The sequence below is a fragment of the Nelumbo lutea genome, chromosome 2, assembly GCF_056320005.1.
Source record: "Nelumbo lutea isolate HS-2025 chromosome 2, American lotus-T2T, whole genome shotgun sequence".
In the NCBI taxonomy this organism is placed as follows: domain Eukaryota; kingdom Viridiplantae; phylum Streptophyta; class Magnoliopsida; order Proteales; family Nelumbonaceae; genus Nelumbo; species Nelumbo lutea.
Window position 1 is genome coordinate 63,986,811 of NC_142685.1, and position 14,688 is coordinate 64,001,498.

General features: G+C 45.8%; 1 protein-coding gene across 15 annotated transcripts; it reads left to right on the plus strand.

Annotated features, from left to right (window-relative positions):
* Positions 1-7,953: 7,953 nt before the first annotated feature.
* On the plus strand, positions 7,954-13,545 carry LOC148871187 (protein ABSCISIC ACID-INSENSITIVE 5-like). Of its 15 annotated transcripts, none has more exons than XM_088973700.1 (8): positions 7,958-8,161; positions 8,271-8,425; positions 9,007-9,235; positions 9,638-9,833; positions 10,567-11,708; positions 12,650-12,721; positions 12,824-12,853; positions 12,983-13,323. In XM_088973700.1, exons 5-8 carry the CDS (start codon positions 10,683-10,685, stop codon positions 13,085-13,087), a joined length of 1,233 nt encoding a protein of 410 aa, XP_088829826.1. In that variant the 5' UTR covers positions 7,958-8,161; positions 8,271-8,425; positions 9,007-9,235; positions 9,638-9,833; positions 10,567-10,682; the 3' UTR covers positions 13,088-13,323. The 15 variants fall into 15 exon arrangements, with proteins under 15 accessions (XP_088829815.1, XP_088829826.1, XP_088829819.1 ...); XM_088973702.1 differs by having other exon boundaries at positions 7,979-8,161; positions 9,007-9,833; positions 12,983-13,113; positions 13,287-13,545; XM_088973701.1 differs by having other exon boundaries at positions 7,979-8,161; positions 8,276-8,425; positions 9,007-9,833; positions 12,983-13,113; positions 13,287-13,545.
* The last annotated feature ends 1,143 nt before the right edge of the window (positions 13,546-14,688 follow it).

A 14,688-nucleotide genomic window follows, 5' to 3' on the forward strand; every position in this document is an offset into this window, starting at 1 on the left:
GAGGTTCCTCACGGTGTTCCACGCTCGAGGTACTAGTTTTCCTACCAAGGTTTCGAGCTCGTATGCCCCCTCGAGCGCTCTCCTTACTTTATAGGGCCCTTCCCAGTTTGGTCCAAGTTTGCCCACGCCGGGTTCGGGCACCATAATCTTACGAAGGACCAGGTCGCCGACTCAGAAGCTTCGTTGCTTTACTCTAGCATTGTAATAGCGAGCTACCTACTGCTGGTAGGCCACTGTCCGGATGTGGGCGAGGTCCCTTACCTCGTTCAGTAGGTCAAGGTTGGTACGTAACTCATCTCCGTTTGTCCGATCATCGTATGTTTCTAGTCGCAATGTTGGTACTTCGATTTCCGCCAGGATCACTGCTTCAGTGCCGTTGGTGAGGTTGAAGGGGGTTTCTCCCGTGGTAGTTTTTTTTGTAGTTCGGTGAGCCCACAAGACACTTGGTAGCTCTTCGGCCCACAGTCCCTTAGCACGATCCAGACGTGCTTTCAGTCCGCGCAGGATGGCTCTGTTCATTACTTTCGTCTGACCATTTGCCTGCGGGTGCACGACTGATGTGAAGTTTTGCCGAATCCCCATGTTCTGGCACCACTCTTGGAACTTGATATCCTCGAACTGGTTGCCGTTGTCAGAAATTAGTATCTGAGGTAACCCGAAATGACATATTATGTTCTTCCAAAAGAAGTTCTGTATGTTTCGGGCCGTAACAGTTGCTAGAGGTTCGACTTCTATCCACTTGTGAAGTAATCTACTGCAACAACTAGGAATTTTCTTCCACCTGTTGCTGGTAGGAATGGCCGCAGGAGGTCGATGCCCCATTGTGCAAAGGGCCACGGGCTGGCGAGGTATTTGAGGTCAATAGTAGGCTGATGGTGGATATTGGCGTGTTTCGAACACTTGTCGCATTTTCTGACGAGCTCGACAGCTTCTGCCTTCATCGTTGGCCAGTAGTATCCTTGTCGAAGTGCTTTTTGGGCGAGTGCTCTACCCCCCAAGTGTCCGCCGCACAGGCCTAATGAGTGTCGCGGAGTACGAACTCAGCTTCAGCAGGTCGCAGGCAACACAAGTAGGGGAGCGTGTAGGACCGTCGGTATAACCGTTCGTCTATTATGACGTATTTGGCTGCTAGGCGCTGCACCCTCTTGGCCGCATTGCGTTCTGCAGGGAGGGTTCCGTTTATTAGGAAGCTTGCGAGTGGGTCGATCTAGCTCGGCTCTGCTTCGAGGAGGGGAGCGGCCTCCTCTGCCCCGGAGAACACAAGGCCGAGGTAAATCCTCTATGTACACGGTTCTCATGTTGCTGTGACTTGTGCTGGCTAACCGGGATAGAGCGTTGGCCTCAGTGTTCTCTGACCTCGGGATTTGCCTGATGAAGTGTGACTGGAAGTTGAGCAGAGTCTCTTTTACTTTCGCCAAATATGCGAGCTGGGAATTGCTGTAGATGACCAAGTGCTTTGCTTTTACCTTTCGCGCTAGGTTCAGCCCGGCTATCAGTGCTTCGTACTCTGCCTCGTTTTTGGATGCCGCAAACGCAAAGCGTAGTGCGTATTCTAATTTTGTGCCTCCCGGGCCCCATAAGACTATTCCAACCCCGCTGCCTTGCTGGTTCGAGGAACCATCCACGTGAAAGATCCAGGGCTCCTCATCTCAGTTTGCGTTTCGCCTGACCAGGTGAGATGCCACACTGGCTGATACTTCACGGGGTTCAGACTCTATTGGCTCGGGAGCTCCAGGTTCGCCCGAACTGGGGACCTCGCGCTCAACCTGTAGGGCTTCGTGGCTGAAAGTGCACTCGGTGATAAAATCTGCCAAAGCTTGGGCCTTAATTGCGGTCCGTGGTTTGTACTGGAAATCGTACTCGCTGAGTTCGATGGCCCACTTCGTCAGCCTACCGAAGACCTCGGGCTTCAAAAAGACTTGTCTTAGGGGTTCGTCGGTTAAGATGACGATGGTGTGAGCTTGGAAGTACGGACGGAGTTTCCGAGCTGATATCACTAGTGCGTAGGCAATTTTTTCTATCTGCGGGTACCTTGTTTCTGCTCCCTGTAGAATTTTACTAACATAATAGACGGGTCGTTGGACCCGATCTACTTGTTTTACTAATACCGAACTGACCACTTCGTCGCTCGCCGAGAGTACAGTTCTAAGACCGCGCCCTCCTCGGGTCTGGCTAAGGTTGGTACGATGGCAAGGTAAGTCTTTAGCTCGTCGAACGCGAGCTGGAAATCTCGGGTCCATTCGAACCCTTTGCCTTTGATTGCCTTGAAGAAAGGTAGGCAGCGGTCTGCTGACTTCGACATGAAGCGGCTCAGAGCGGCTATGCGGCCGTTTTGCCTTTGAACTTCTTTTACTTTCCGAGGTCGTCTTATGTCAAGGATGACCTTTATTTTGTCCAGGTTGGCCTCAATATCGCGCCGGTTGACAATGTACCCTAGAAACTTACCCGAGGTGACACCGAAGACACACTTGTTTGGGTTTAGTCTCATGTTATATTGACGCAAAATTTGGAAGACAGAATCCAAGTCTTTTATTAATTCTCGCAAAAACTGTGTTTTGACGACCATGTCATCTATATAACATTCGATTTTCGTGCCAATTACAGGCCGAAAAAGTTTATTTACAAGTCTTTAAAAGGTCGCACCAGCATTCTTTAGCCCGAAGGGCATGACCTTGTAACAGTACAGGCCAAACTCGGTAATGAAGCTGGTTTTTTCTTGGTCGTACTGGTCCATCTTAATCTGGTTGTAGCCTGAGTAGGCGTCCAGGAAGCTTAGCAGCTCGTGACCCGAGGTCGCATCCACCAGGTGGTCAATTCGGTGAAGGGGGAAGCAGTCTTTTGGGCAAGATCGGTTCAGGTCGGTGTAGTTGACGCACATACTTCACTTGCCGTTGGCTTTTTTCACTAGCACTGGGTTGGCTACCCAGCTCAGGTAATAAACTTCCCTTATGAAGTCCGCTGCAAGGAGCTTTTTGACTTCTTCATCGACTGCCCTCCAGTGCTCCGGGGCTAAGTTGTGTTTCTTCTGTCTAATGGGTTTGACTACAGGGTCAGTGTTAAGCTTGTGAGTTATAAAGCCAGGGTCAATACCGGGCATATCTGCCACGGACCATGCAAAAATATCTAAATTTTGGAGTAAGAAACTCACCAGTTCAGTTCACAAAGGCTCATTAACGGAGGCACCGATCTATAGTGTTCGCGATGGATCTGTAGCCGAGGCCGGGACTGCAACTGTTTCCTCAGTGGGCGAAGCTCGCTCCTTGCACTGCTCCGCAGGTCGCTCTAGTTCGAGATCGTCGACTGCCTTGGTTTTTCCCTTCAGGGCGGCAACATAGCATTTGCGGGACTCAAGTTGGTCGCTCCGCGCTACCCCCACACCGAAGTCCGTGGGGAACTTCATTGCCAGATAATAGGTGGAGACCACTGCACGCAGAATATGCGTAATTGGTCGCCCTATTATGGCGTTGTATGGGGAGGGGGTCGCGACCACCAGGAAATCGTGGTTGAGTCTTACCGCGCACGGCCATGTGCCGACTTCCACAGGTACTGTTATTTTTCCCAAGGGCCTGACTTCCTCTCCGCTGAAGCCTACCAGAGGAGTGTGAGCGAGTTTCAAATCGCTTTTCTGCAACTGCAATTGGTCGAATGCCGATTTGAATAGTATGTCCACCAAACTACCTGAGTCTACCAGTACACGCCGAACTTCGAAGTCGCTGATCCTTAGCTTTATGACGAGCGCGTCGCCGTGGAAGTAGTGAACACCTCGCGCGTCGTCGTCTGTAAAAAAGATCGGTTCTTCCTTCTTCGGCCTCTTGGGAGGGTTCTGCTCCTCTCGGGCTGCTTCGCGAACTGACATCCTTGCTGCCGACGAAGTGCATCCTGCCACCACCGAACCGCCCACTATCACGTGGATAGTTCCCCGGACTGGCCTTTCTTCTGGGGGAGGTCGCTGCAAGGCTTCGGCCAGTCTGTTGCTCGGCTTGGGGACATCCTTCCCGTGTTCCCCTTGTCGACCTGCTTTATTACTATTGTCACAATGTTCAAAATTTCTTAAGTACCCATGACGGATGAGTCCTTCTATCTTGTCGCGGAGATTATTACATTGCTCGGTGTTATGACCGTGATCTTTATGACAACTACAATATAAATTTTTGTTCCTCTCGTTGGGGTTGCTCTTCAGGTGAGGTGGCCACTTTACGTAAGGGGCGTCCTTGATCATCATCAGGATCTCGGTTCTCCTTGTGTTCAATGGCGTGTAATCCGTCCGAACTACTAAGGGAGCTCGGGACGGTTGGCTTGGCTTCGCCTCTCGGTTCTGGCCTCTTCTGTCGTCGGGGTTGGAGGGCTGCTCGCCTACTCTTTTTCTTTTTTCAACCCCGCCTTCGTTTCTCTGGTTTATCTCTTCCTCTGTTCTCATAAACTTGTCTGCGAGCTTGAGGAAGTCGGCCACGGTTACTGGCTGGCTGGCCACCATGTGCCATTTGAACTATTTGTGCGTCACCCCTCTTTTGGCCGCGGTGAGCTGTACCGCGGGGTCTAACCGAGGGATTTGCAAACATACTTCATTGAACCGTTTGATGTAGCTCCGAATGGGTTCTCCCTCTCTTTGGATTACCCCGAAGATACTTTCCTCGGTTCTGGGACACCTTTTGTTGGTAACAAAGTGCGCAGTGAAGATCTGCACGAACTGGGGCTAGCTTCTTATTGACCCAGAAGCTAGGTTCCGGTACCAGGTGCGGACCACCCCTCTGAAGGTGGTGGTGAAGGCCACGCACATGCACGTTTCGCTTGCCCTAGCGAGGTGCATTTGCGATTAAACGCGTTGATGTGGTCGTTGGGGTCAAAGGACCCATCATACTTGTCCAAAGAAGGGAGTTTGAAATCTCTAGGCAAGGGGACTGCCAAAAGTTCTGCTGAAAGGGGGGAAGGAACTGAGAGATTGGGGACAGTTTTTACCTCGCCCGAGCTCGTTTCTTCCTTGCCTCTGAGCTCGGGTAGCACGCGGGTAGCAGTTCGGCGACTTCACCGGCGCCTTCTTGAGTGGGCCTGGTGCTGGCGCTGCTTGCCTTCGTGTTTCCGAGCTCGATGGGCCCAGAATGCCGGCCTGCTGCTAAGGCGCTGAAGCGGTTCTCCGTGAGTGGGAACTCGGGCTTGGAGGGCCGAGGTGACTTTATTGGCGAGGTTCTTGACCCACCCGCGGGATGCGAGGCGGGGGTGATCTTTCTTTGCTTTCGGCCTGGGGATGAGGCCTGACTATTAGGGGGGTTCCGTGGTCGGGAAGCCTCTCCTTGGTGAGGTCGTCCACTTTGAGGGAAGGCCTTGACCGGCTTCGAAACGGGGTGTCGGGGTGAAAGCAGTGGTTGGTTCAAGGGTAGCTGAGGGAACCGTTGTTGATAATGGTGTTGGGAGAGGTGGTGCAACACCTGGTGTTGCTGGAGTTAGTTCTATTGGAATTGCTACATTTGGGCCTGCATTGCCCGCATGCATTGCATGAGGTCATCTAGCTGGTTTTGGCGGGCTGCCAGTGGGACAACAGTTGGTTCCACGAAGTTCGTTTCGATGGGGGGTGGAAGGGGAATGTTCAGCGAGGGAGTGTTCAGAGGTGCCACCGCCTGTGGCACATTCAAACTTGGGATCCCATCCACTGAAAGGGGGATGGTGAACTGCCCAATGCACACCGCCAGAACATGAAGTTGTTCTCCGGTAGTGGCTGTTTCGGTTCCACGTCCGACACTGCTGGAGGAGGCCATTTCGATGTTGGAGTGGGTGTTGGAGTTTTTGAAAGAAGGGTAGGTAAAAGAGATTTAGAGGGAGGCTTTTGGAAGCGTTCCCACAGACGGCACCAATTGATGGAGCGCGATCCGGCCGGTCTTAGCTGTCAACAAACTCGCCTCTGAGCTAGAGCGTCGGGGAGCCTGAAACGGTAAAGATGAGGGAACTCCGGGGGGAACCCGGTGTGATAATTCCGAAGCTCAAGTCAGTAATCTCTCAAAGGCAAAGTGTAGACCAGATAGCGCAAAGTTCACATACCTTGTTTGTTGGGGGCAGGGGCTCTTATAATCACTTCACGCACTCGCTCCGAGGCCCTTGTCACGTTGGGTATGATTACCTTTACGTCTGTCAATTTGGTCATCGTCCTTTCTGCTAGGACAGAACCGTCACTGCATAACCATCTCTCTAACTAGAGATGGCAATGTCAGGTGGCGGTGGCAGGTGGCCGTTTAGAGTGCGGCCGTCAAGCGTCAGATCCCAAGTCAGTCAGGTGCGGCGCCCTCGGGAACGGACTTCCTCAGTGTCAGGCATAGTATGGTTTGTTTGGTTTTGGTGCCCTGAAGGTGATGTGGAGTGGTGAGCGAGGCAAAGTCTTGAGTTCGGAGGTATGTATAGGGCAGGTCAGTTCGGCGAGGGGTATCCCGAGCTGTTACAAGGCAAGCAAGTTCGACGAGGTGTATCCCGAGTTGTTACAAGGTCAGTTCAGTGAGGTATGTCCCGAACTGTTGCAAGGCAGGTTAGTTCGGCGAGGTATGTCCCGAACTATTGCAAGGCAGGCCAATTTGGATTATTTTCCGGTTTGGGGCCAAAGGTGAGTTCGGGCCCCTAGTAAGGAGTTCGGTCTGTTGGTTTCTCCCCTTGGTGCAAACGCCTTAAGCTTGCTTTTGTGCCGAACTGTTGCTTTTGCCACGTGTTGCATAATTGTGAGATCGGGTCAAATCTTCCTTCATCAGTACTTATTGGGATGGAGACTATTCAACATCAATAATTGTCTTGTCATCAGCCTCTAAAATGAGCTTATGGACTCCCCATGACAGACTCTCTAATTTCTAAACCTTATATTTGCACTCTTTCCAAAATTAAGCCTTAGTAAAAACACAATATTTAAAGCATCTTTACTTGTACATAAAATACAAATTTAAGTATATATAAATTGGATGGGGTAGGGGTGTCAATAGATCGGGTTTGGGTTGTACCCCATCTGAATCAAAATCAATTTGAACCAATGGTAGAGCTAGGATTTTTTTTTTTTTCATTCTTCTTGAGGGAGGCCAAAAACAAGTAAAAATTGATAACTTTCCAAAATATAGGTAAGACTTAAATGGGTGTTGCAGGGTTTCAAGGCATGGGTGGCCGCCACCCCTTGCTCCACCACTAATTTGAATGGGTTGGATGGACCAATAAGACATATAAGACATATTAAATTAGACCATTGTAGACTTAATGGTCCAAAGTATCAATTGGATTGGATTGAACCTGTTCCACGGTTCCACCTGCAATGAATTAATATTGGACTAGATAATGTTGAACCAATATTTGGTCCATTAACAAAAGACTGGAGTATGAATGTCAATGAAACAAGTTTAGGTTGGACACAATCTAATTTATAATCAATTTGAACAGATACGGTGCGAACATTGACTTAATTAATCAAAATAATCTAAAATATTCATCGAATTGGATTGGACCTAGTCCATTTGTATAATGGACTCATATTAAACCGGGTCTGGTTGACTTCGTACATGGGTTTATCCGAATCCAAACCGATCATAAACGGATCAAATCTGGATCACCCTTAACTGGATCAGATTCGAATTCATATGAAACGGATAGACTTTGCAGCCCTAGATTTAAAAAAAAAAAAATAGACATTCCAAAATATCGATAGAACGTGGCTTGTCCGGTTCAACTAATACGACAAATCTATAAATTGGAATCGAAAAATCCATTCTTCCAACCAAACAACCCGCTCTTAACATCACCTAGAACAAGGGGAGTAGAGACGCACGTGCATGAGGATTGGTCGATTGGACATTGAGGTTGAGGACTTCGAAAGGAGAGGCAACACGCGTAGGTGGGAAAATCCGGGAAAGAGGCGTCTGCGTAGGACACGTGTCGGACACGTGTCAACCTAAGATCGTCGAACCTGCCTTTTGTAATAAACAGCGGAATCGATACACTGCATAAAATCCAGCTAAATTAATCCGCCACCGTGGCTCGGTGGCTGGGGAGGAACCGGAGGATAACTCCGCAAGAAATAAGCCCGGGAAGAACCGACTCTGTCTCGGACTCTCAGTGAAGCAGAAGCTATCTCTTTCTTCTTTTTCTTCTCTCAGAGCTTTCGCCACTGAGAACTACAGAAAAGTCGAGCTTTGGAAAACAATAGAAAGTCTCTCTCTCTCTCTCTCTCTCTCTCGATCTCGATCTCTGTGGTTTTCTTTTTGCAGCTTTAGAATGCCTGTTTTAATGGCGGCCACATAAGATGGATGATTTTTTAGTGCAGTGGATCGGTTGGAGGGACTCCCGAGGGTGCCTGAGATAGGGAGCTGCGGTTCAGCATTTTCGCAGATCACTTGTCGAGCTCTGTTCTGTTTTCTCAAGCTTTTCTTCTTGCCTCGATCATTACTTTTCCTGTGAAGAGGAGGACAATCAGGTAATTGTCATGGTCGCTTGCATATTTTCTGTCTTCATTGATAAAAAAATGTGACCTAATTTTGATTAACTTCCTCTTGCGATCTTCTGCAGAATTCAATCGCTTCTCTCTTTCTCTAATTTTTCACTGTTCTTGAATCAAATTTCATTAAATTAGTCCGTTGCAATTAAAATTTTCTCTGAAAACGATATTCTGCTACAACTTCCATACGGTTCTCTTTTCCAGTGTTTTTCGACCGGTTGAACCGTTCGAACCATTACTCTTTCAAATATTTTGGGTTTGGTTTCGTCTGATTTGCATAAAATCCGTTATCTCGTCAAAAACCGTTGATTGGATCAGAAACCATATCTGACTCTGGCAGTTCAACCGTCGATCCATTCGATCCAATTATAAATAAAAAATTATAAATTGAATTATAAATATAAATAATAGGGGTTTTTACCGTTCAGTCCACCTCCTAGCTCCATCGTACAATTGACCAACGACCAATAATAGGGGCTGATCCGTTCGATTTGAACGGTCGAACCGGTGACCAACGACCGATACTTCCTCTAATTACTTTTCTTTTTCTTGCTAATTAGGTCTCCGATGTGACTTCTAAGCACGCAATGTGACGTAAACTACGATGCCAGCTAAGTTTTTCATTCTCAAAAGAGGAAAGCAGCTTTCGTCTGTTCAGTCAGGAGGTTCTTTCCAGTTCAGGAAATGAGACAAGACCGCTCATGATTCATGAATCGCTTCGAAAAGGACACTCTTCGTTTCGGCCGATATGCAACCGAACTTCTCGAAACATTTCGACCGCGACAATAGGTAATGTTTCGATTCCTTGTAGCCTGTAGAGTCTTCGGGAGTGTACAAGCTCACAACAAAAAGCTGTTCCACCACGTTCTAATTGTGGTGTTCCAGTCTTACGGTGAGATAAGAAGGACACGGATACTGTTGGAAATGTGTTAGACGGTTTTCTTGTAACCCAACAGGTGACTGCAACCGCACAGTGGTAACATCTTCCCATGCTGACAAGGGAGAGATGTTCCTATCCGTAAATTCAGACGACAATCAGAAAATCTGGACCAACAGTGTTTGACTTCGGTGGGGCTCAGTGTAGGCCTCACGCGTCAGCCTCTACAAGCATAGTCAATCACATCATTAAGTACAAAATTTTATTAGATCACGACTTGCTGCTGATTTATGGGCCCCACTACAAGCATGCAGACCACGTGTCGACTTTACGTACTGGAACGAGAAAGAGGATTGACGGAGGAGTATTTTTAAACTCTATGCCAGGCTGTACCGAGGATCAGTGCTCCAAGTTGCTCAAAACTGCCGTGTCCCCATGCTATTGTTGGGACCCACAACTTTAGATTGCCCTACGAGCATGATCAGATGATTCTGGAACATTTGATTTGAGGTGTGGATTTGGTGGTAACATCTCTTCACACTATTGTTTTAATGAAATAATATATTGAAGTTGAATCATACACATGCAATCGTCTGATCGAGATTTTTTATCCCATCCGATTAATCAGATGGGGAGTGCGGAATAAAATTATACGTCGAATAACACTTATTATTTCAGTGGATGTATCTATCTTGTGGGTTACTGAAGGAATAAGGATGTAGTTCAGATTCCCTACTTACTTTTTCTATTCATTATCTGTCCGCCGTGAATTGCAGTTATACATCTCAATTCAAAATAGAGATGTGTGGCTCCAATTCATGGCGAGTATAGAGTGGGCAGGAGAAGTGAACAGGAAATCCCGAGTGATAAGGATGGTGAACCGGGGAAAGGTAGAGAAACCTACACAATGTACTTTTCCTTCCTTTCCCTACTTTTTCATTCAAGGTTCAAAGCAAGCATAGAATAAGGGTTAAAGTTATGTTTGGGTTGAAAGATATAAGAGAGAAACAGAAAGGTGGAAGCACAAGGAATTTACTCTTATTTTCTACCAACCTAAACACACCATAAAGAAATAACTGCTCGGGCTTTTTGGTTTTTTTTTGGGCTTGTTAGTTGTTAGAACTTAGAATCTGAACAACTTTTTCCCATTCATTAATCTCCCTTTTAATTAAATAATATAATTATAAATATTCTCTTACTTTATCCATTTTTACTACCGTAGTCCCTAACATTTTCTCTTCAGGCTTTCCAACTCTCTCTCCGGGGACTGGACAATCGAATCGAAATCCCTCCATCTCTGCCCATAACAGAGAAGCCCAGAATCGCAGAATAAACCTTCGAAGTTTAAAAGGTGAAACCATGGTGGTTCCGGAGTCGGAAGCTCATGCCCGTGGAGAGGTAGAAGCAACAGCAGAACAGCCACCCGAGGATGCATCGAAGACCCACTCCCTGTCATCACTTGGAAGACAATCCTCCATCTACTCCCTCACCCTCGACGAGTTCCAGCACGCACTGTGCGAGAACGGGAAGAATTTTGGGTCCATGAACATGGACGAATTCCTCAATAACATCTGGACCGCCGAAGAAAACCAAGCTATTCACTCCAACAATGAGAATTCGCAAACCAACCCAGACGAAGTCAGAGCCGGTAAGCTAAGGTGCAACCAACCCGGATTGCTCCGCCAAGGTTCGCTCACTCTCCCTGCACAGCTCTGTCACAAAACCGTCGACGAGGTATGGGCTGAAATCCACAAAATCCAAGAACAGCAACAGCTAGAGGGGCAGCAACTGCAGGACTCTGGTAATCCTGGAACTACCCAGCGTCAACTCACTTTTGGAGAGATGACTTTGGAGGATTTCTTAATCAAAGCTGGGGTTGTCCGGGAAACATGTGGATCCTCCTCTCAGCAACACCGACTGATGACGCCAGCTACTGGTCTACCACCTGCAACGGCGACACCGCAGTATGGGTACTCCGACCACCAGAGCACCGGAAACGGCGTAGAAGGCGGTGTCCCAACGTACCAAACATTCCCACAAAGTGGTCCAGGAGAACCATCAAACCATACGGCGAATGGAAAGAGGAACAGCGATTACCAGCAAACAGGAGTTTGTTTTGGAGGAAGAGCGGGAAATGGAGCTGGATATGCAGCAGCTGTGACAAATACGCTGGGGTCGCAGGTAAACTCGGCGACGTCTGATGGGATATGCACGAATCAAGTGGACAACACGGCAGCGACTCAGTACGGGATGGATATGGGTGGAGGTGGAATAAGGGGGAGGAAGAGGATACTGGACGGTCCAATAGAGAAAGTGGTGGAGAGGAGGCAACGCAGGATGATCAAGAACAGAGAATCAGCGGCCAGGTCTCGAGCCAGAAAACAGGTATGAGATCAGTTTCAAGTTTTAAGTTTTTAACATAGATGGGAGAAGTCTTATAGACGGTGATAATCACACTTCTCATTCTTAATGGGAATGTTGTTATTCTCTAGAATTTAAGTCAATTAGACATTATGTGATTGATTAGTGGTCAAAATTGTCATTGAATCAAGTTAACTATGACCAAGATGATCTCCTCTGTCCCAGCTACATGGTGGGGTATGCATCTATTGGTGGATCCCAATCTGACGACATAAAAAAAAGCCTTATGTGCAATAGTGATCTTTATTTTAGTGAAACAATTTGGATTTTAGCCACATGATCATGATGACCGCCATTGGTGTTGGAGAAAGACGCATCTCGAGGCACTCACCGCCTGGACTGAGGCAGCGAGCCTAGGATTCCACCTGCGTATAATAACTTGCGTACATTTAAGCTCGACCAATCGTTGGACAAGTTAGTGACTTGATGTCGAAAAACAAGGACAGTCGATTTCCACGGACAGTAACGCGGCAGGACAACAAGTACCCACCTCCTATTAAGGTCTGTGTAGCCTCTTTGACCCCTGGGTACATATTCACTGCCATTCCGAACTCCAAAACCCATAGACCATCACAGTCACAGGACGAGAGACAGAGAATGAAAGGAGAATTCGCTAAGAGGAAGAGGTTAGACATATCTGATTACTGTTGGAGACAGGTATGCCTAGATAGGTGTCATTGGACTTATCCCTCCCCGAATAATGAGCTTGTATCTCAGTGTCTGTCTCTGTGATACTTAAGTTTCTCCCATGTAAATGATGAGAGTGTTTGACTATAATTAATGTAATTATATTGGAGATTAGAGACACAAAAAGTAGCCAGAAGTGAGAAGTCTGCAATATTCCAATTGTCAATATGATTCCATTGTTCACTGTGTACATGATACTAAAGTTATTCTATATGCAGGCATATACTGTGGAGCTGGAAGCAGAGTTGAACCATCTGAAAGAGGAGAATGCTCGGCTCAAGAAGACTCTGGTAATTGAAATGATATCCATAATAGCTCAGGCGATATTTCTGATTTGCAGGGCTTCTCTTAGTTGTGCTAAACTCCAACTTCTGTTATCTTTTGTTGAACAGGCAGAAGCAGAGAAGAAAAGAAGGCAAGAGGTAATTCTATTATAGTAGTGTAATCAACACTGGTAGAATTTAGAGGTTCCTCAGTAGTATCTATATATGAGTTTGTTTTCCCTCTCTATTCAAGCATTTGGTTAATTGTTCTTTCTTCTGCACATGCAGATGGAGGAAGAAATGAAGGTGAAGCCTCCAACAAAGGCGCAGAAAGCTGCCGATAAGCTGAAGGCAATAAGGAGGACTGTGAGCTGCTCCAATGGGTTTTCTTAAAAAGGATGCAGAGTTGCATTTACAAGGTTCAGTATGTGACGATCCTATTAATTAGTTCATACAGATCACTAGTCCATGCAGAAATATGTATTTAGATATGCATATAAATCATAAATCATAAAAGGGCTTGTTTACATTTTATAGGTATTATACCTTAACTAATCTGTCGTGTTGTGCTACTTGTGTTTTATATACCCAGAGCAAGAATAAAGAAAAAGGTCACCGCTTCTCTGGTATATATGAGACCCATAGCTCTGCATCTCAGCAAAATCCTGCCACCGCCCAATAAAACATGAGCACGCCAGCCATTCGGTCAAAAATCATATCACCAGGTGGTTGAATTTAAAACAAATAGGAATTGTGTCAGTGTTTATAGTATGTAAAATTTGCTGCAATGGACAATGATGAGTACATTTTCATCTTGGCTGTTAAGGTTGGTATTTGGTACCATTGCTTTAGCTACCTGAAACATTTTGGGATGATTAATAAAAAACTGGCATACAAAACGCATATCTTAAAAAATGCAAGTGTGGGAAGCTGTTTGTAGACCATATTTTGTTTTAGGGGTGAAGTCTAATCATTCTTGCTGAAGTAACTCTCATCGCAACAGTACAATACATATCTCACTAAATTGTATTTGCATCCATCAATTCAAAACATTTCAGGCAGAAAACATCAATTGTACCAAATACAACCCCAACTATTTCCATTTTTTGTGGCCGAGTTCCCCTACTTTCACACAATGATCATATAATCTATTTTATAAACGTTTAAAAAAATGACCTGGAAATGGAATTGATCTAACCACTGGTTTTTAGGTCGACGGTTCAACGATCTGGTTCAAATGAATAGTTCATTTTGACAAATAAATTTAAAAAAAAAATAAAAAATAAAAAATGGTTGAAACCGTTGAATGGGTCAATGAGTCGACAGTTTGACTATTCAGGTCAATAGGTTGTTGACTTTTTTAACTGTTTTTGGTTAAAACTGGATTTAAAGTAAAACGGAACCGGTTGCTTAGACGGTTCCTGGGCTGAATGGTCTGACCGTTTGGGTTAATAGTGATTCGAAAACCTTGTTTCATACCATTATGTCAAAGTACACATTGCAAGTATAGGTGTAAAACGGGCCAACTAGCCCATGGGCCGGCATGGCCTGGCACCATGTGGGCTATCTCAAGTTAACGTACTTAATTTACTATATATTAGATATCTTACATAATTATTACTTTTTTTTTAAGTTAAAGCAATTATATTAGATAGATATAATTATTACACAGTCCTCTACCCTTGAGAATGCACTTTAGCCTTTTGGGATACCATATGGGCAGGACTATTAAAAGTACGCTTTACATAACAAAATTGTATTTTTGAAAAGTTCAGAAGTTCCAATGGTATGACCAGGACAGATCAGCTGTCTTTTCTTTAAAGCTCTCATTATCTGTTGTGCATCCGAACAGATTAAAATTAATTTTGGGATTATAGTAGAAAATGGCAACTTTTAGGTCCTAATATAGTGAAAGTAATATTTTTAAAAGAATTTCAAATATAGGTTAATTTTTTAAAAATAATATTAATTTAGGACAAAAATACTATTTATCT

Coding starts and splice junctions, on each gene's coding strand:
- LOC148871187 (XM_088973689.1), top strand. CDS start 9,148: ATGATTCATGAATCGCTTCGAAAAGGACACTCTTCGTTTCGGCCGATA. Junction 11,709..12,649: donor GGTCTCGAGCCAGAAAACAG/GTATGAGATCAG, acceptor TTCTATATGCAG/GCATATACTGTGGAGCTGGA. Junction 12,854..12,982: donor AGAAGAAAAGAAGGCAAGAG/GTAATTCTATTA, acceptor CTGCACATGCAG/ATGGAGGAAGAAATGAAGGT.